Source organism: Mustela nigripes, chromosome 3, assembly GCF_022355385.1.
Source record: "Mustela nigripes isolate SB6536 chromosome 3, MUSNIG.SB6536, whole genome shotgun sequence".
In the NCBI taxonomy this organism is placed as follows: Eukaryota; Metazoa; Chordata; class Mammalia; order Carnivora; family Mustelidae; genus Mustela; species Mustela nigripes.
The window spans coordinates 4017976-4037867 of record NC_081559.1 but is presented as its reverse complement, the minus strand read 5'-3'; the positions used below and the strand labels follow the sequence as shown (position 1 = coordinate 4037867).

General features: G+C 43.3%; 1 protein-coding gene across 4 annotated transcripts in view; it reads right to left on the bottom strand.

Moving 5' to 3' along the window:
• MYO1B (myosin IB) overlaps positions 1 to 19892 on the bottom strand; it is a 176305-nt gene that overhangs the window by 35872 nt on the left and 120541 nt on the right. For all 4 annotated transcript variants that reach the window (XM_059393086.1, XM_059393088.1, XM_059393089.1 and 1 more), the window contains exons 8-14: positions 19637 to 19735; positions 18389 to 18492; positions 16184 to 16331; positions 15605 to 15723; positions 10194 to 10280; positions 9491 to 9556; positions 1823 to 1927 (exon numbers count right to left, since the gene is read on the bottom strand). In XM_059393086.1, coding sequence (XP_059249069.1) covers positions 1823 to 1927; positions 9491 to 9556; positions 10194 to 10280; positions 15605 to 15723; positions 16184 to 16331; positions 18389 to 18492; positions 19637 to 19735 — 728 coding nt within the window. The remainder of the gene's footprint in view (positions 1 to 1822; positions 1928 to 9490; positions 9557 to 10193; positions 10281 to 15604; positions 15724 to 16183; positions 16332 to 18388; positions 18493 to 19636; positions 19736 to 19892) is intronic.

The window sequence follows — 19892 nt, the reverse complement described above, 5'->3', positions numbered from 1 at the left end:
ATCTGGCTTTTAGGATGTTTACGTTAAAAATGGTGCCAGCCAAGTATGAAATGTTTCTAAAGCATGGTGATCATTCTAAAAGGATGATGAAGTATTTATGATCTAGCTTTCGAGTACATGGGTTATTTTAAGACACTGAGGATAACAATCACATTAGAAAATTCTGTACTGAAGCAAAAATAAATAAATAAATAAATAAATAAATAGGATTTGGTGTCTTCAATGATTTATAACACTATAGAAAATAAAGAAAAATAGGCAATACCATTATTAAAATATTAAAACAAATGAAACAAAAATCTAATATAGAAACAATACAATAATTCCTCCCTTTGTTTGAAATAATTTTATACTCAAACAGTATTTAAAAAATGAAAGGGTAAAAACCACATATGGTTTTATAATTAAGGATGAAACTTTATAAACATTACTTGTGATTATTTTCAAATTACATCAAGTGAGAGAATCCACACAAAGCACTAGTACAACACCTGGCAATACAGTAAGGACTCAACAAATATTACCTGTTTTTATTATAAAATTTTAAAAATCAATGCTTTTTAAGATTGAACAAAGTCTTCAAATACTTTCAAATTTATACAGTGACACTGACTTTTTGGGTGTACAGTTCTCCTAAGTTTGGGCAAAAGCATCGTGTCCTGTAACCACCACAGCCAGCGAAAACCCCCTCATGCTGCCCCTGTGCAGTCATACTTTCTTCACGGCTCCCAACACTGGGCCACGACCGATTCTGTCTCTGCCGCCTGCCTCTTCTCGAACAATGTACCAGGGAACCCTGTAGCATGCGGACTTGCGGACCGGCTTCCTTCAGTCAGCACGCTGCGTCTGGGAGTCTTTCACCTTACTGTGCTTACCAACTGCTTGCTCCTTTTTTCTTCTTGAACAGTGGACTATTTTATTTTCTTCTTCCATTTGTAATGTTTTATTCTGGAGTAACCAAGATTAATACTCTTCAGATAAGCCCTTGATCAAGTATTTATTAGTTTAAAAAAAAAACTTCTTTCGAGTATAGCTGAAAAATTGTGTTTCTCAGGGGTACAGCGCAGTGATTCAACTTCTCCGAACCGTAGCTGTGCCCACAAGGGCAGCTCCCGTCTGTCACCACGCGACACGCTTACTGTCCCACTGACGGGATTCCCTGTGCTGCGCCCTCCACTCCTGCGACCGGCTCGTTCCATAACCGGAAGCCTGTAGCTCTCCTTCTCCTTCACCGGTTTGCCCGCTCTCTAGCCCGCTTCTCTCTGGCAACCATCAGTCTGTTCCCTGTGTTTATCGGTCTGATTCTGCCTTTTGTGCATTCATCTTGTTTTGTGTTTTAGATTCCACATGAGTGAAACCACACGACATGAGTCCTTCTCAGTCTGCCTTATTTCACTTAGTGTAAAACCCTCTAGGTCTAACCATGTTGTTGCAAATGGTGATTGTTCCTTTTTAATCGCTGAGTGGTGGGCCCTGGTATGGATATGCCACTGCTGCTGGCTCATTCCTCTGACTCATTTTCTTTTTTTTAACATGCTATTATTTTATATCATTGCATTACAATCCACTAAGACTCAAGCCAGTCAATGGATACTTACTGAGAACCTACTGCGTGCCAGGCACTGTTCTAGGCATAAGCAGCAGAGCAGCAAAGATAATCCCAGTTAGCTTAGATGTCGAAACAAACGAACTTGTAAAAGATACAACACGATTAAACTTAGATAAATCTGATTTTAGAATCCTGTTTATATCGGCTTCTGAATTCACAATCTGTATGATGAGTAAAAAAGGAACTTTAAAAAACAATGTCTGGCGACATTACCTCCCGTACGTACTCCTCCTGCTCTTCTTTCAGGGTCAGTTCGATGAAGATCTGCTGCAGCTTCTCGTTACAGTAATTGATGATGAACTGCTCGAAGCTGTTGTCCTACGGAGAGAACAACGAAGGCAGCCTCACAGACCGTGCCGTCAGCTCTCCCACGGCAGTGACACCCAAGCGTCTCAGTCCACAAGAAACACACACACACACACACACACACACACACACACGTCGTCTTGCAGGTTTCACCGAGGCCCAGCACACACGGGCGTGCACGCTGCAGGCACTCGAGAAATGGTTCATGAGTCAGGTGGGTGAATGAAGTACACACAAGTTATGCAGTGTTGGGAAAGATGAAGATTTTTAGCTGACAGAGAAGCACCCCACACACAGTTAAAAAATAAAAAAACAGTTTCCCCTAAAGGATCTGAAAAGGTACAATGAGATTTATAATCTCTGTCACCCAAGTTCGCAATCTGCCATTCTCAGGTGAAACTCTGCAGCTCGAGAGAGTCTTTCTCACCTGACCTCTTGCCCCCCCAGCCAGGGTCTGCATCCTCATTCTGACTCTGAGACACCAGCACTTTCTAAAAATCACACTATATGTACATGCGTGTGGGCCGAGGTATACGGTTACACTGATTAGTTTCCGTCCTGTCTCCCTAGACGGGCAAGGGCTGACCACGGGCCTCTTCTGCACACCAGTGGAAGCCCGTGCCCCGTACAGCACGGTGCACCTAGCAAGTTCTCCACGTGACTTGTGGGTGAATAAACAGCAAAGTGCCTAAAAAACAGAGATTCAAGGGAATCAGCACATCAAAATCATTTCCCTAGTGAGCAACTCTTCTCAGAAGGCTCCCGTATTTATCGCTTGTCTGGTCCTCAGGAGCTTCTCCTTCCTACTGGAGTTACTCCCACCAGCTCTGACGGAAGAGCCATACCTGAGTCCTCTCTGGGCCACCCACAGAGCTTCATGTGTCACAACACATACCGAAGGGAAAAAAATTGCATGTCTGTTGAAGGAGTACATGCCACCAGGAGCCACACCATCCGGGAAGAGGTAGATCTGGCGGTAAGACATGTTATTTTCACCTCTATCGTCTGTCTTTGTGGAGCGGAGATGGTGGCCACGGAAGCAAGGGACACACAACCCCACCGCTGATAAACCTGACTTCCTCCTACCGAGGCAGCCAGTCAGTCCTGGCCCTAATGAGCCACGAGCATCCCAGTGGGAAACTGAAGCTTGCGGTTTCTCCTGAATACACAGAGCAACTGGCCTTCCAATCTCTCCATAAATGATGGAAGCAAAAAAGTCACAGAGCTTTTTGAAAGCTGAACTTTCAAAATCAACTTTGCTCCTATGTAGGACAAATTTTAAAATGAGACTTACGATGCAGTATCTGACTACATTCTTTCCTGGAATTCAGCTACGGGTTTCCTATCACCAATGATGAACTCATTAATCAGGGAGAACTTTTAACTCTAAGCCATGAATGACACGTACACACTGTCACTAGCTAATCTTCTAATGTGAAGTCTGGTCAAAGAGTTTTGTTTTCTGTTTTTTTGTTTTTAATCATGAAGGTTTTTACTAAGAACACATTTATTTTCAATACTTTCAACAAACAGTCTGAGACATAGTACTCAATTTCATATAAAGTTTAAAAACCTCTGTGCTCCAATCTTTAGACCTTAACCATGTTGATTAGAAGCTGATGTCCATCTAGCCTAGATGCCTTATTACGATTCTGATCAGAAGGCCATTTCTCTACAAAGAAGGCTGGTGTTCCTTATAATATTACTACTCCAAAATAAACTTATAAATAAAATTAAAGTTTTGATGGTTTATTTAACAGTTAAAATCCCTTCTGTTATTTAATAAGCCTATGTTCATGGAGCTATTTAAACAAAATTATGCTGAATCTTCAAATGGTAACTAATGACGAGAGGCAAGAGGAGAAGTGTCCTTGGGCACGTGACACGGCTATGAGCTGCTGGAGGTGCGCTTTGCAACATGACTGTGAAATGCACACAAGCGGGTTAGAAATCAGAGGCAAAGCTTCACAATGACAACACAGCTTCAGGGGTAAGTCAGACCCAAATGAGATTTCCCCTCCACATGTAAAAGTTCCTGTATGAACTCTCTATTCCGTATCTGCACAGTTAATCAATGGCCATTTACTGCAAAATCCACACAGCTGGAGAAGCCGTTAACACAGGCGCATGCAGGAGACTGTCACTGCAAACATTTCATACTTACTGCATTCTGGCGCAAAAAGGGACAGATTACACAAAATGCAGTCAGTTCTTAATTTGCAATAAACCTCTAAAAGTAAATGCTTATTGATGGTTATTCACTGGTGCAAATTATAGATTTTACCATCAGGCTATGTTTCTATTGGCATAAACTTGAAATCAAGACACATGTCCAATCTTAAAAACAAAAACAAAAACAAAAAAACAGGCTGCCGATACCTACACACGGTTTCTGAACTGTCGTTCCGCTAGGTGGGAGCTATGCAGGATGAAAACAGTTTGATTCAAATCATACCTCATATGAACTCACGTGACGTCCCAAGGCTTCCATACCTAACACTTCTAATTCTAAATTTTTAGGAACCGTAAATGATACATCCCCCTGCAAGGGTCAGAGACAGAGGTAACTGGTAGGTCACAAAAAGAGTGAAGAGATCCTGCAAAATCCAAAAGCACCTCCTCTTTCTCACCACGGCAACCCACCCGGGGCTGTCCCTGCAAGGTCTGCTGCCAAACATAAACCATGTGGTTAAGGAGAGAACGTTCCAGAGACGGCCTAAGAAGAAAACGTGCCTCTCCTACCTCACCCGGCTGTCTAAAGAACAGCAACAAGATACAGAATAGCACAATCATCAAGGCAGAAACCGGCTGACCTCCCCTCGGAAAGATCTCCGCATCAACTGCAAACACACCTTGCAGCCCGCAAAGCATGTCGGGAATCACCAGAGCAAGCACCACTGCCACCCGTGAAGGCAGCCCCGCTTCTCAGGGTCTATGCTCACGCTGTTGACATCGCCCTCATGTTTTGGGAAACGAGACTTCACACATCCTTTAAAAATAACATGCAAACATTTGTAATCTGCAAACAATTAAGGAACAGCCCGGTACCAGTTTGTGTAGCTCTAACTTGCACAGGTCCAGAAGACACCTTCAGGTACACAGGCACGAAGTATCACCGGCTTTTCCATTGGGGTCCTTCCCCCCTTAGAAAATAGCCAAACTGGGTCTAGGAACCACCCTGTGAATCTAAAGGCCCCAAAGCAATGCACTATTTGGATACTTTTGTGTCGAGAACTGTGGGTGGCAGTGATCGCTGAGCCGGGCGCTGTCCCCCACAGGTCAGTCTCTCGGGAGGAAATGCACAGGAGCTTGACCGACTCACCTCCCCACTCTCTCCCCAGTGTTCTAGCCATGCCCCATGCATGGGACGTGTCTCTACTGTCTGACTCCTATTTAGCCCTAAAGGCGGAGGCTATGATAAAACTAAAACTTCGGGGAACATCTTTGAACAAGCATATCCAGAATTTTCCCTCATACAATCTCCCTGTGTGAAATCTAGAACCGTCGCCACCCTCACGAGACTGCTCTAGGGAAAACAGGTGCGCAGCAAGGTGTCTAGGTTCCATGCTGTTCTATGTTACATTCACCCGCTGCAGACTGGACTGGGAAGAGCTTGCCAGATTAAGAAGTAAAATAATAGACCGAAACTTTAAAATCTAGGGCTTCTTTCAAGAATTCCTGAGTTTGAGTCCACCTTCTTTCCACATCAAACAAACAGAAATCATAATCCCAGTGAGGGTCACAACTAGTATATATTCTCTTGAACTTTCCGCTTGGAAGGATTTTGAAAAATGGGTCGGAAGTAATGGCCAGTTACTAACAGATCAGTATTTTCTCAGCAACAGAGGAGGCTAGTGATACCTTATGCTCTCTAAGACAGGTGGATACTTAAGTCTTGCACTCTTTAGATACACGAGAGTTTTCTTACCAGTACATATTCATATATGATAAATTTTAAGAAAAACAGCATTATTGTGCTCTTAATATAAAATAAGCTTTGATTTAAAAAGTTAAAAAGCAAGAGTAGCGATATACACATACATATTATGAACCATATTACTCCCTATCATTTCCATTCCAAAACGTACTTTAAAAATTCCCTTTCCTCATTAAGTTCTCTGGCATATTAAGAACAAAATTAAAGGAGAAAAGCTGGAACAGAAGGTATTGCCTATAACCAGAATCAATTTTCTTTTAAAAACAATTTAGAAAACAAATCTCATGATCAAGAGACGGACTTACCAGGCTACACTGACTCTCACTTGTCTTGAACAATCATCGCACGCAGCCTCTCCTATTCTTACTGTAGATGGGTCCCTTCCAGTGAGGCTCGCGCGGACAAGATGAATACGGCTGCCTGACTCAGAGTAACCAGCGCTTTGCCTGCTCAAAGCCAGCTCGACTGTGTGAAAGTGAGAGATCCAGCCTGCTCTTCTGCTTTGGTCCACAGCACATTAATAATTTCTTAGATTTTCCCAGCAAACTACCTGCCATGTTTAGTACTTCCCAGATAAGCACTTTGAAAAAGCTGAATCAATCTCAATGGCTCAACTTTGTTTTGAATTTCACTGAATTTTTTCATCTGTTGTTTCACAGTGAGGCTATAAATGTTTCTGAGATCAGTTATAAGAACATACAAATTTAATTATGTGGAATTGGAGTGTCTGGATTACAGCACTCTCCTCCCTTGCAAAACTGGACTTCCGTTTGACAAGGATTTTAGCTAGATTTTTCTTCTCTATGCATTTTTAACTCCCTTCCTCTATTTTTGGTATCAGTGTGTTCCACTAATCTGTTTCCCAAACTGACAGCAGATCACATGCGGCCAGCAAGGCAGGGTTATTCACGCAGCTGGCCCTGAAATGCTTCGCAGTCAAATCCATGGGTCATCATTCCATGGTCTAATGCATCAGTTTCTCTATTCCGTTTAGAGACGGACCAAAATGAATGAAAGGTTTCCACCAGCTCAGCTGAAAAACGTTTTCATGGCAACTGTCAATGGGGTCATGAGCCAGAATGAGAAACATTAAAACAATTTTTTTCTGAACCTTCATGGTCCAATTTTTAAAGTGACGCCCGGGGTGTTCTAAAAGACAGAACCCTTAATTCCTGTAGTCAAGTTTCATGGAAAAACAAATGCAGGATTCTCTCTATTCCCTCAGTTTCTTTTCACTTGGGTAGACAACATCATAGAAATTTTCATTTGTGTACTGATGAGGATTTGAAAGACTTCTTCCCAAGTCAGACCCTGGGCTTCTAACTTCAGCTTCTGGTACTTTTAAGTCCTTATTTTTTAAGAAAATATTTTATTTATTTATTTGAGAGAGAGACAGTGAGAGAAAGCATGAGAGGGGGAGGGTCAGAGGCAGAAGCAGACACCCCGCAGAGCTGGGAGACTGACGTGGGACGTCATCCTGGGACCCTGGGACCATGACCTGAGCCGAAAGCAGTTACTTAACCAACTGAGCCACCCAGCGCCTCTTTTAAGTCTTTAATTACCGACTCCCTCATGTTCTGTATGACAGACTTTCTGATGTTTCCCTGAGTTCTAATTTTGCTGAGAAGCCAGGAAAACGTAGGATGGCACCTGGGGTGTGCATGTGAATACAGTTTATTAACAAACAAACAAACAAAAAAAAGCCTCTCTAATTCTATATCAAAAAGCAGGTAAAAGTATCTAGAAGAGCGCAACCAAATCTGTATTCTGACTTATCCCAAGTAAATTGACTTATAAAATAAATCATCAAGCAGATTATTAATAATAAAGGTATTTGGAAGATTAATCTGAGGTTTAGACAGAAAAAGGAAAAGAACAACTAGTTACAGTGAAAGACAAATCTTAGTTCTCTCAAGGAACTCGGGGGAAAAAATCAAAGCATTTACTGCATGGACAAGGAAAATTAATTTCTCACAATTTTAGAGGCATCATAAGATCAGCTATAGGCATGACTGGTTAGATTTGGTCTTGGTTCAAATTTCTGTTTTGAGGGTTTCTTTTTTAGAAAACATTTTTTTTCTATTTGAGGATAGTTCTGAGTATATGCAAACAATTCTAACTCACAAACCTCAAATTCTTCTCTACAGCAAGAGCCCAGGAGCTCTCCTGAGCAGAGTCTGCTGAAGGGGTGCCCATACCAGCAGACACTGTACTGAAGAGCATCTTCGAGGGCCAGGACGGGGTGGGGGGCAGCAGCCAGCACACGGCACCGATGTCCCACATGGGGCCGTGAGCACACCACCCAACCCCAGGGGGGCTCCCCATGCTGGCCAGCTCGGAATGATGACAAGGGCACAGAAAAACAGGGCACCAGGAACTTACCACATTTGGGGTTTCTCCCTATTTCCAGGTACTGGGGGCCCTGTGAGTCTGGGGAGAAAAGTGCCCTGTGGGAGGTCCTGAGTTTGCCCTTTGGTGGCTATGTAACTTTGGGATAGCTATTTGACCTTCAGAGCCTCACCTCCCCACCTATAAAACAGGAATAACTGCAAAGATTTCATGACATTTTGGTGAAAATTAAATCAGATGACATACGCACCACTTAACCACAATGCTTACACACAGGTAGCACTGTACTCACTACGGACTGTGGTCAAGCAGGGAGAAGGTATGATCACAGAAATAAATGTTGTAAGAAAAAGACATTTGCTAGAAAGGCCGAGCTTAGCACAGGAAATGGCTGATTTTTTTTCTCCCTATTCTGTGAACCTAATAATTCGAAACATATGAAGGCTTTGGGTGGTCATTCTGGGCATGGACTGCTTATTTAAAGGAATTCACAAATCATTACTTATAGGGAGAATAAAGAAAGGAGGAGCTTAATCTACTTCTTATTTTACCAAACCAGACTAAAATACCACTCCAAAAGCAAGAGTAAGTGCTTTAAAAGGTCCTTAAAATGAGGGAGGCGGCAAAAATAAAAAGTCCTTAAAATGGCTTCTGAACGTCAAAGTTAGCAAGAGGATAAATAGGAAATTCCAATATAAGTATATAATGTTTCAATACTTAATCTGTAATAGGCATGGAGTCTTTTAAAAAAATTCATTATGAACTTCCACAGAAATTCTTTCAACCTTTACAACAGACTCATGTTGAAAGATCGCAGCTGGATGAGACCCAACAAATCACCCAGTCCAGCCCCTCTCTGTCTGAGTCCAGCCGAGATGGAGTGACCAGCTCCGGCCAGGCCGCGGCCAGCTTCCAACTCTTCAGCTCCACGCTATCTCAGGGAACCATCTTGCTCCCCTTCTTACAAATGAACGAATGACTACAAGCACAATGTCCACATGCCTTGTTGGCAATTTCGCAGTGAGAATTCTGGATTTGCAATTACAAAAGTCAAATACTGATACCAGGAGTTCTTTCTCTGACAGCACTCTCTCCAAAATGCTGGCTCTCAGCATTCAAAACACACACACACACACACACACACACACACACACACACACTTTGTTACACCTGCAAAAAGCTTTCTTTGTAGATATAATTATATTAAATGCTGTCTGTAGAATAGACAATTTAACTTCCAACTGTTCTGCATTAAAAAAGATAATACAAAAGCTAGAAAAAAAGCTTACCTCAAAAATTTCAAAGCCATAAATGTCCAAAACACCCATGACCTTCTTTCTCACTTTGGTCTGTGCCTTAAAAAATAGTTTAAAATTGATGGGTTAATTTAGGCCTAAAACAGAACACTAAAAGCATACTAAGGAATATTGTAAGTTAATTACATTTCACAACTAGGAGAATAACTATAATTTAGTGTAGTTTTTTTTTTTTTTTAATGTAGGAGAACACTGGTATGAAATCATACAGAAATTTAAATGGGTGACTTAATTTAAAGATGGTATTAGTAATGTTTTAATATAATAAAAGCTCACTCAGGGTTATGCTATAGGCAGGGCCTTTCAAAATCCCAGTACTCCAATCCCCTCACTCTCTTGAAGAACGCATCAGCAGCTAGAGAGGTCTAGTGGGCTTTCAGCCAAGTACACATAGCTAGTTAGATGAACGACAACCAAAACCTGGCATATTCTCTGAATAACTCTGCAAGACCATTAGACCACTGGCGGGTGAGACTTCTTAGGACACAATGGCAAAACAAAGTAAACAGAATCCTGACAAATTACAATTCTATGCAAGGTAAATTCTTCTTAAGGAACAACCTTTGTAAGTTGTAATCAATTATCTGACTATAAAATTAAAGTATCTTTAACTTACTGCTTACACTCTAAATACCATTTACGACAGCTGATTTATCCAGTGATTGAAACTCAGTACCTTAATGCTTTCATTGATTCGATTTACCAACCAGGAAAACAATCTGCTGTAAAGGTTTTTAGCCAGAGCATCACGAGCGTAATATGCCTATTAAAAAAAAAGAAGAAGAAAGAAAAAGAAAAACTCAGCAACCACAACTGTCACAATGCTCAATTTCAATAAGATAACAAAGGTATTTTTTAAATATTCAAAGCTCTTTTATCTGAAATGGGTTTTCAGAGCCAGTCTTCATTATACTCTGAACAGTCAAACCATTAAGAGAATTGGGCAAATTATTTATACCCAATTATTATGCTTTTTTGCATCCCAGGAAACTAATTCAAAATATTGCAAACACTTTCTCCAGAAAGATATCCAACTCAGTATTACAGAAGAGAGGAAAATCAGAGGCAATTTAGAAGTCCCACAAAAGGACAGTAAAATAAATAAACGAGCGCCACTGAAAGGGGAGTCACACAGTCACCACAGAATGATCATTACGAAAATTAGGTAATAAAATGGAAAATGCTTATGTTTTATGAAAATAAGAAACTGTGCATTTTATATGAAGACTCTACCTTTTTAACCCGTAAACATGGGAAAGGAACTCAAAGAAAAAACGTAAAAATGATTCTGACCAAGGTGATCTCTAAATGTTTTCCTTCACTGAACCTTCTGAACATCGAAGAAACAATATTCCGTAACAACTAATGTCCCAATGTGCTGTTGGACAATATGCTGGATAAAGTAAAATTCAAAGGTTTTTATTTGCTTATTTATTTATTTGAAGCTGTTCAGAGGTACTTGACAAAGAAGAGGCGGATGACCGAGTCTCGCTGAGCCGGGCCTAGGGTGCACACACTGGAGAAGGGAGGCCTGCCGGGGCGAACCCAAGAGCCCCTAAACGTATCGGGTGCCACGTGGGTGCGGCAATCATGGGCCAACGAGAGCTGTGTGACGCAGTGCTCCTGGGGAGGACTGCACACGAGTGCCAGCAGCCTCGGGGGAGCAGAGCTGCTATTCCTGATGCTCGGGCCCTGTGTGTGCATTTAACTGCTTAGGAGGAGAAATGTGGGCATTACTATGAAAGTAAACCATTACACTTGTATTTTATAAAGAATTAGGTTATAGGAAGTTCTTTTCCATGTTTCTTTCTAAAGAAGTAACAACTTTAATCACACAGTCACCACGCTGGCAATGCACAGCAACTTTGGAGCACCTTTTTCTTTCATCTGACACTTCCATGCTATCCCAAATCTTTCTCTCTACATCTCAGGCAGCCACTCCAACGAGAGCTAGAAAATCCACCCAGAAGTTGGCACAAAGAACTCAAATGGCCTGCATTATCTTGGAGGGTGATGGAGGTTAATGATCCCACTGCAGAAAATGCATGGAAATGCTGAAATAGAGAAAGGAGCCTAGCTTTAGACAAATACTTTTTATCTACGCTCCTTCCTTCTAGGGTTTACTTTCTTAAAACAGGCCATGCACGTGCATAGAACAGTGCCTGGCACACGGTAAGTCTGAACATGTATTTCGTCATCATTTCTGGAGCCTCCTATTCCTTTCCCTCTCATGAGCCCATGAAACTGTCTTTCATCCTTTCTGCTTTCTTCTTGTTGATCCGAGTTACCTCAAAACACCACATCATCTCCACATATCATCTATTTGCAAACACCATGCCATTATAATGGCATCCGGTTTTTTGGTGGTATGCTATCTGCTTCCAACAACCTCCCAGTTCAACATGCAATTGAACTAACAGTGATGACTTGTTCTGGCATACTTCTCTATTTTTCCAAGTGTATTCACCGCCAGTATATTAATCTTCTTTGCTTCCTTCAAACAAATCATTTATTCCTGAAGTCTCAAACTCAAATGTTTCCAGGGATTGCCTGATAGCAATGAGTGGGGAGCAGCAGGATGCGCAGGCATTGAAAGATGCGTTCCACCTTAAAGGTGCTCAAATTCAAATTTTAAAAAGCAAGCAAAATGAAACAGAACCACAACAACAAAACTACCCCTTCCTCAAGGACAATATGCCCATGAGCTCTCCCAGGCCCCCTGAACTGCCTATCTGCCCAGACTGATGTCCTAAGTCTGACTCATGCCCCCTCATTTCCACAATAATGTCCTCCAAGGTAGGGGAAGAAATGTTTATTTTCATGTAAGGATCACTACCGAGGTAGGTAGAACTAAGGAAGACACCAAGTGCAACGATTCACCATCTCGATTCTAAGCACAGTATGAGACCACGCGTTTCTGCAGCTGCGTGAAGCTCACTAAGAAAGATGCCCAGTGGAATGGGCTTTGGAGATGCCTGCTCGTAGTCTGCGGCCCAGAAGAAGGAGATACACAGATATATGGCCATGTGGCCAAACCTCTAGGGGTTCAGGGCAGGGCGGTGGAGGTCAAACCAAGATGGGAGAAACAATCAGAGAGCAAGTGTCTAAGAGCCGGAGAAAAAGAATTCAGGGAAGGGAAAAAAGGGGGCCAATGAGATCTAGGAAGGCTTCCTGGAGGAGGTGGAACTGGATGGACCATTCAGACAGTCAGGGAAGAATTAGCCATGGCATGTGGGTTTGGGAGAAGTAGGAGCAAAGGCATGGGTAAAAATAAGAATGGCATTTAGAGAACTCAGCAAGGAATGAACTGAGATCAACTGTGCAGGGTCAGATCACCGAGGGCCGAGGGCCATGGAAGCCAGGGAGGGAGGATGAGGCAGAAGCTGCATGACAGCCCATCTTCAGTTTCTATCATTTCATATTATTTGCTGTATCTGAGGAAAGATCAAAATGCCTTGGGGAGAATGAGGAATGAGGCAATAAACATGATAACGGGGCCCACAAATCAAAGCTATGAGGAAATGTTAATAAAACGAATTACTTCTTGCCAGAATTGAAACCTTTTAGGCTGCAAGATTGGTAGAACCCTAATACATTAAAAAATTAAGAAAAAAAGAACTTGAATGAGGAGCTGAAAAATCAAGGATCTTAAGCCAAATTCTTTTATGCCAAAGGTTAAGAATGTGGCAAAATTTAACCCAGGGAAGCAAGATGACTCCAGCTGGTAAGTCTGGGCACAGGATGATTAAAAGGCAAGAGTAAAACATACAGTAAAAACACAACATATATGTGTACAGATTCCGCATCTATGTGGATATTCTGAAAGGGCTCTCTTACACACAGCAGGCATCTTCTCTCTGCAACAGCCTATACTCAACAATCCCCACTCTGGCACTGAAAATGTCCAAACTCAGTGTGACCCTCAATGCACCCTCAAAACGTGGTCCCTGTACCAGCGGCAGCAGCAGTAGCAGCAGCATGGGAACTGTGAGACATTCTTCAGTCCTACCGCAGACCTGCTGAACCCAGAGCTTCCGAGGCATGGCTGTAGGACCCTCCAGGAGGTGCTGATGGGCACCCAAGTTTGAGAACCGCCCCCACACTCAACCTTTCCAGCCATGTTGCTCTGAACCTATTTCACAAGTCTGACTACAGCTGAGCCTGACCGACTCTCCCCTGGATGTGGCCTCTTTTTCTCACTGTTTTTTTCTTGAAATGCAGTCTTGCCCATTCTTGATACATCTAAATCCTTGAAGTCTGGCTCAGAAACCATCTTCTCTGTGAAGGTTCCTTTCATCCCTCACGCTCCTGCTAATGGTCTACAGAGGGGCCTGTGCTGAGGACATTCAACCAATTTTTCTTGATGTAGTTAGTCGCTCACCATCTGACTGCATTAGTAAGGCTGCTCTGGACAGACAGGACAGCAGAAGTAGTAACTTACAAAGAAGGTGGCACAAGAGTTATAGCTAGAAAAATTACATATACATGAAGATACAGTATTTTTCATAGTCAGAACAGTTCACCTAAAATAAGAAATCAACACTGAAAGAGAGCTACAGACACAGGCATCCTTGGGTCAGCAGCAGAGACCCATGCAGAGCAGCCAAGACAGAGAGTAAAGCCACCTACTCTCTTACGGATGCTTAAGGCCACTTACAACGAGGAGGAGAACACAGGTGGACCATGGGATGAGAATAAAGTAGAGCTCTGTGGGAACAGTCCCAAACTAGTCTTTAATTCCAGTCTAGACCAGCACTAGCCAGTGGGAACATGTCTAAGCCGCAGAACAAAGGGTGCCAGAAGTTGCCTGGGTAATAACATCCATACATGCCTCCATCCATCCGTCCCTCTGTCCACCTAACCTGAACCAAAGGACCGAAGAAATAAGCCACTCAGACTGGGGTCTTAGATTTCCCTGGCTTCAGATGGACAGTAGACAAGAAGGCAGGCAGCGACGCCAAGTTGGCCATTCAGCTACACTGGCTTCCCCCATGGCGCTCTTCCAATCAGCGGATGGCGATTCTATTTCCCTAGTTGCTTGGGAGAAAAGTGCTGGGAGCCCTCCTTGACTCTTCTCTCTCTCCCACACCGCCAGTCACGCCGGCGGCACATCTTGTGGCCTCCACCTTCGAACGATACCCAGGCGAGACTGCTTCTCACTCCACCGTGACGTCCTGGTTAAGCCACCATCACTTCTGGGTTAGCACACGTTCCTCGGAGCTCTCCAGTACCACGAACGGCATGTATGTGTGGTCCCTCCACCCTCCCCCACTGCCATGCTCAAGCCCTCATCTCCAGTGGGATGGTATCTGGGCATGGAGCCTTTAGGAGACTGTCCGGTTTGGATATCAGATGAGTCATGAGGGGAGAGTGCCCGTGACGGGACCAGTGTTCCTTACAAGGGGATGGGGATACCCGCACGCGTTCTCCCTCCGTCCACCCCAGCCGTGTGAACGTGATACAGCAAGAATGTCTATCAACCAGGACGGTGGCCCTCAAGGAGAATGCTGCCAAGTTGGCCACCTAACCTCAGAATTCTGGCCTCTAGAACTATGAGGAATAAACAGGCTTAAGGCCACTTAAAGCCTTAAGGCCAGGCTTTTTCGTTTAAGCCACCCAGACTACGGTGTCCTATTGCAGTGGCCCAAACTAAGATACCCTGCTTGGGCCCCTCCTCCCCATACCCTCTCGCCACACTGCAGCTCGAAGGATCCTTGGAAACACAAGGCAGGCCATGCCAGTGGCAGCCTTTCCCAGCTCACTCACACCCGACTGCCCTGCCCCAGCACTGTGGGTCTCCCTTCCAGGGCTCTAGGTTTCTCCTTGCTGGCAGCGAGGCTGCGCTATAACTTTAGTCACTGACCAGGTCGACAGGCCCATCTGAGTCTTTCTCCTGCCAAACTTTTAAGCTCCATGAGGGCAGGGATCCTTATCGGCTCAGTTTGCCGCCATGCCCCAGTGCTCAGAACAGTGCCTTCAACCGTATGACAGCTCACGTAGCAGCCTGCAAAATCAAATCTTTGACTTTATTTAAATAAAATGACAGACTTTTAAAAAACTCACTTCTGGGCGTTATGCTTTACCCACCTGAGCCACGTTCAGTGTAGTCGAAACCTTCTCCTGCTTGGCCTCCACCGTTCGGAAACTGAATGCTCGTTCTAGAACAGACTGATCAATGCCGGTCAGCTCACAGATTTCCTTTAACTCTGTGAGGGAGAGACATAAGAGGTGACTGTCTGTGTGCTGCTCGGGTTCTTTCTAAATCACATTCAAATCAAACAGTATAACATCTATAACTCGAAAGACTTGACACTCAGCTTTTTTTTTTTTTTTAAAGATTTTATTTATATATTTGACAGACAGAGATCACAAGTAGGCAGAGAGGCAGCAGAGAGAGAGAGAAAGGAGGAAGCAGGCTCCCTGCTGAGCCTAGAGCCTGATGCAGGACTCGATCCCAGGACCCTGAGATCATGACCTGAGCCGAAGGCAGCGGCTTAACCCACTGAGCCACCCAGGCGCCCGACACTCAGCTTTAATTACAATTCTGTTCAGTTTCACTGGAAAGTCTTTTCGAACCCATGAGAAATAAGTTTTACTTTCGAGATTAAAAATTGGGCAGAAGTTCAAAGCAAGTTTGCTAAACAAGGCTGAGCTCCATTGACTTACCATTTTTGTCTTTGATTTTGCTTTCATCTAAACCATTCACTCGAGATTCGGGCTTGAACTCGATGTTCCCCAGTTTCAACACCGCGGCCACCACCTCCAAGACAGACTCGGCCTCGTGATCCATAAAACCCACAATCTGCATGGCATTCTGGTGGGGGGCGGGGAGAAAAACAGCAGTTTTCTTTCTGTCATTCTTTTATTATTATTATTATTATTTTTACTGAATCTGATAAGATTCATTTCTGAAAAAAACAACAGTGAAAAGACCAAGTGTCGGAGGCGAAGCTCTCCAAAAGGCAAACCTATTAATGGACCTGATGTAGCACCAGTGTGGAGCTCTAACCTGTTCCGTGATTTCACGAGGTGATACAAAGATCCCCGGGGAAATCTGCAGGCTCTGGCAAGGGGGTACAGGGGTGCAAAGAGGAAAACAGGGGAGAGGAGGCTGAGAGCCGGGCCTTGAATTTTATTCCATTTCATCTGCAGCAGCTCAGTGTGCGAGTGTGCGAGTGTGCGAGTGTGTGTGTAAGCACACTCACATCTGTATGCATGTACGTATGTCCTTCTTTATACTGGGTTCTGAGGCGCCTGGGTGGCTCAGTGGGCTAAGCCTCTGCCTTCAGCTCGGCTCATGATCTCAGGGTCCTGGGATCGAGTCCCGCATCGGGCTCTCTGCTCAGCGGGGAGCCTGCTTCCTCCTCTCTCTCTGCCTACTTGGGATCTCTGTCGGTCAAATAAATGGGTGGAATCTTAAAAAAAAAAAAAGTGAATTTATACTGGGTTCTGATGCTAGAAAGGAAACCAAACATAAAGCTTTTTTATGACCTCGTACATAAAACCCTCCTCGTTTACTTCACCCAAGAAAAACTGGTTTGCAAAGGTGAAGTGCCTGACCCAAGGCATTACAGGTAACAAGGAACATTCCATTGGTCATAAACTTTGACTGAGTGCCGATGATTTGCCAGGCAAAGCATTACACAACTGGACTTGAACCCAACTCTTAAATCATGCCCCCAAATGAACAGGCTTCCCACACGAGGATGTTTACAGAGTTTTAACAAATTACACTCTCAAGGAAATACTTTTTTTTTTTGAGAATAGCCCAGCTTTCTTGTTTTGTTTGTGACGAGTCTACCTAGAGATGGGAGTCATGTGAGCTTTTTCTCATGGAAAATTTCAAACATATACAATAATAGAGCAGGAAAGAACCGCATGTCATTTTCACTCAGCCTTGAAGATGAACTGATGCCAGTCCTGTTCCAGCTGATCTGATCTCCTCCCCCGCCTCCTCACCACCACAGCTGTCCCACTGAGAAGTACAGTACAGTTACTACAGCATGTCCTACTAGGAGCAATTTTCCAAGTGCCACATAAACATGAAGTTAGGATAGTGTTTAAGATAATTGATGGGGCGCCTGGGTGGCACAGTGGATTAAAGCCTCTGCCTTTGGCTCAGGTCATGATCCCAGGGTCCTGGGATCGAGCCCCACATCAGGCTATCTGCTCAGCAGGGACCCTGCTTCCTCCTCTCTCTCTGCCTGCCTCTCTACCTACTTGTGATCTCTGCCTGTCAAACAAATAAATAAAGTCTTAAAAAAAAAAAGATAATTGATTTTCGGGGTCCCTGGGTGGCTCAGTGGGTTAAGCCTCTGCCTTCAGCTCAGGTCATGGTCCCAGGGTCCTGGGATCGAGTCCCGCATCGGGCTCCCTGCTCAGCAGGGAGCCTGCTTCCCCCTTTCTCTCTGCCTGCCTCTCTGCCTACTCGTGATCTCTGTCTCTGTCAAATAAATACATATTTTTAAAAAAGATAATTTTCTAATGAACACAAAATGTCAATCATTCTGGCTTACATATGATTTTTAGAAAAACACATACAAACATGACTTTCTTTCTCAAAAATAATATTGATTTAATGCTTTCCTAGGACAGTTTTCACAGTTGGACATTAAATACTAAGCTATGGCTATGAAAACATTGGATTTAAATACAGCATTAAAAGAGGATAATACACAAGCTCTAGGAAAGTGTGGGCCTTCACAATATTGTATGATTTTAATAAGAATACAAGAAATTCTTGTACAATTCTAAAACCTTTGGGTGCATGAGTTAGCCCTCTGAGAAAACTCAGAATTGTTACCAATTTCAAATGAACAATGCGTAGTGCCCCCATTTTAAAGAGTAATGAAAGGCTTGTGTCTTGCTTACCCTGACGGTTCTGAAATTTGCTGCATCATCCACTCCATTAACTTTGGCCGAGTCCAAACTCAGGTAGTTATATCTGCTGAAATCCCTCTCGAGTGTAAGTTTATCTATTAAATCACACATATAAGTTGATAAGTTACTTCAGTAAATCGAAGCATCTTTAATATCCCGTTCCTTAAAACCTCCAGATAAAAGGACTTTTGTATTGGGTACTCAATCAAAGAACAAAAATTGATACCCAAATACTAATAGCATTTTTCTAAAGTTTACTTTTTCCACTGTTGTGTATATTTTAAATTGCTTTTCTTACATTTATTCATATAGTAAGACCCCTTCCATATTTTTAGAATTTAAACATCTTCAATGCACTATTTTATTATAACATATGATGTCTACCTAGGGGTCCCCATGTCACTGGACAGGAAGGCAGTCACAGCCCTCTGTTCTCTGGATTCTTCTGAATTACTTCATTAGGATCTATCCAAAAAATGGTGTGCCTGGGCAGTGGGCTCAGATCATTTCGTGACTTATTTTGGATTGCTACCTCGTCCCCAGGAACAAGTCCTCACTTTGAAGTGACACCCACAAGCTGTAAGCAGCCCAGGACCCGACAACTTGGCCAGTTTTGTCCTGTGCCATGACTTTTGCTAACATGTACACAGCAAACGCAGCAGTGCTATTTCAGCTGATGCTTGTTCTTCGTTAGTGAGGATGATACTTCCCCAAATATCATTTACTTCCCATAGTTCTCATTGGGACTATTTGTCCAAAACGCTTAACACTTAGCAATAAGCTTACTGGATACTACTCTGATAGACTTAAATTAATTCCCTAAAAGAGCCAAAGGTCAGATTTTTAACTCTTTTATCAATTACAAAAGTGTTCCCACTACATTTTATTTTCACCGAGCAATTTTTTTTTTTAAATAATTGTTCTCACCTACTACTCCCTGCTAATTTCCTCTTCCTGAGTGGAACAATTCCATGCTTCCATTTTACTGTTTAAATTTCAGATTCCCTCCCCCTTACCTCCCTAACATTTTCTTAGCACTTCGAGTTAGCCATCTGAGACCTGAAAGCAACCAGTAGGTAGGGGATATATGGCCAGCAAATGCTGGGGCAGGAGGATAAAAGCAAGAGACCATGTTCTTCCCCTCAACCACAGGCAGGGAACAATTTTGAGAGCATGAAGAAGAACGCTTTGGGAAATGCTGGGACACTGAGCGGTTAAAGCGCAGACACAGGCACGTACTGAGGAGCTCTTCAGAGGCGCCAGAGAGCAGCTGGTAGAACACATGGAAGTTCCTTTCACCTCGCGGCTGCTTCACAACTCGGGACTTCTCTAAAAGATCTAAGGAGGAGAAAAGAGTCAGATCGTCACATATTGTTAATTCCGCTTTCAAATCCAGCCCGGTTCTCCTTCTCCACCCCCACACTTTCTGTTTCGTTTTAGTGAAATAGTAACCGAAGCTGCATCTTCCTTTTTTCCTTCAGGAGGAAGCCCAGCT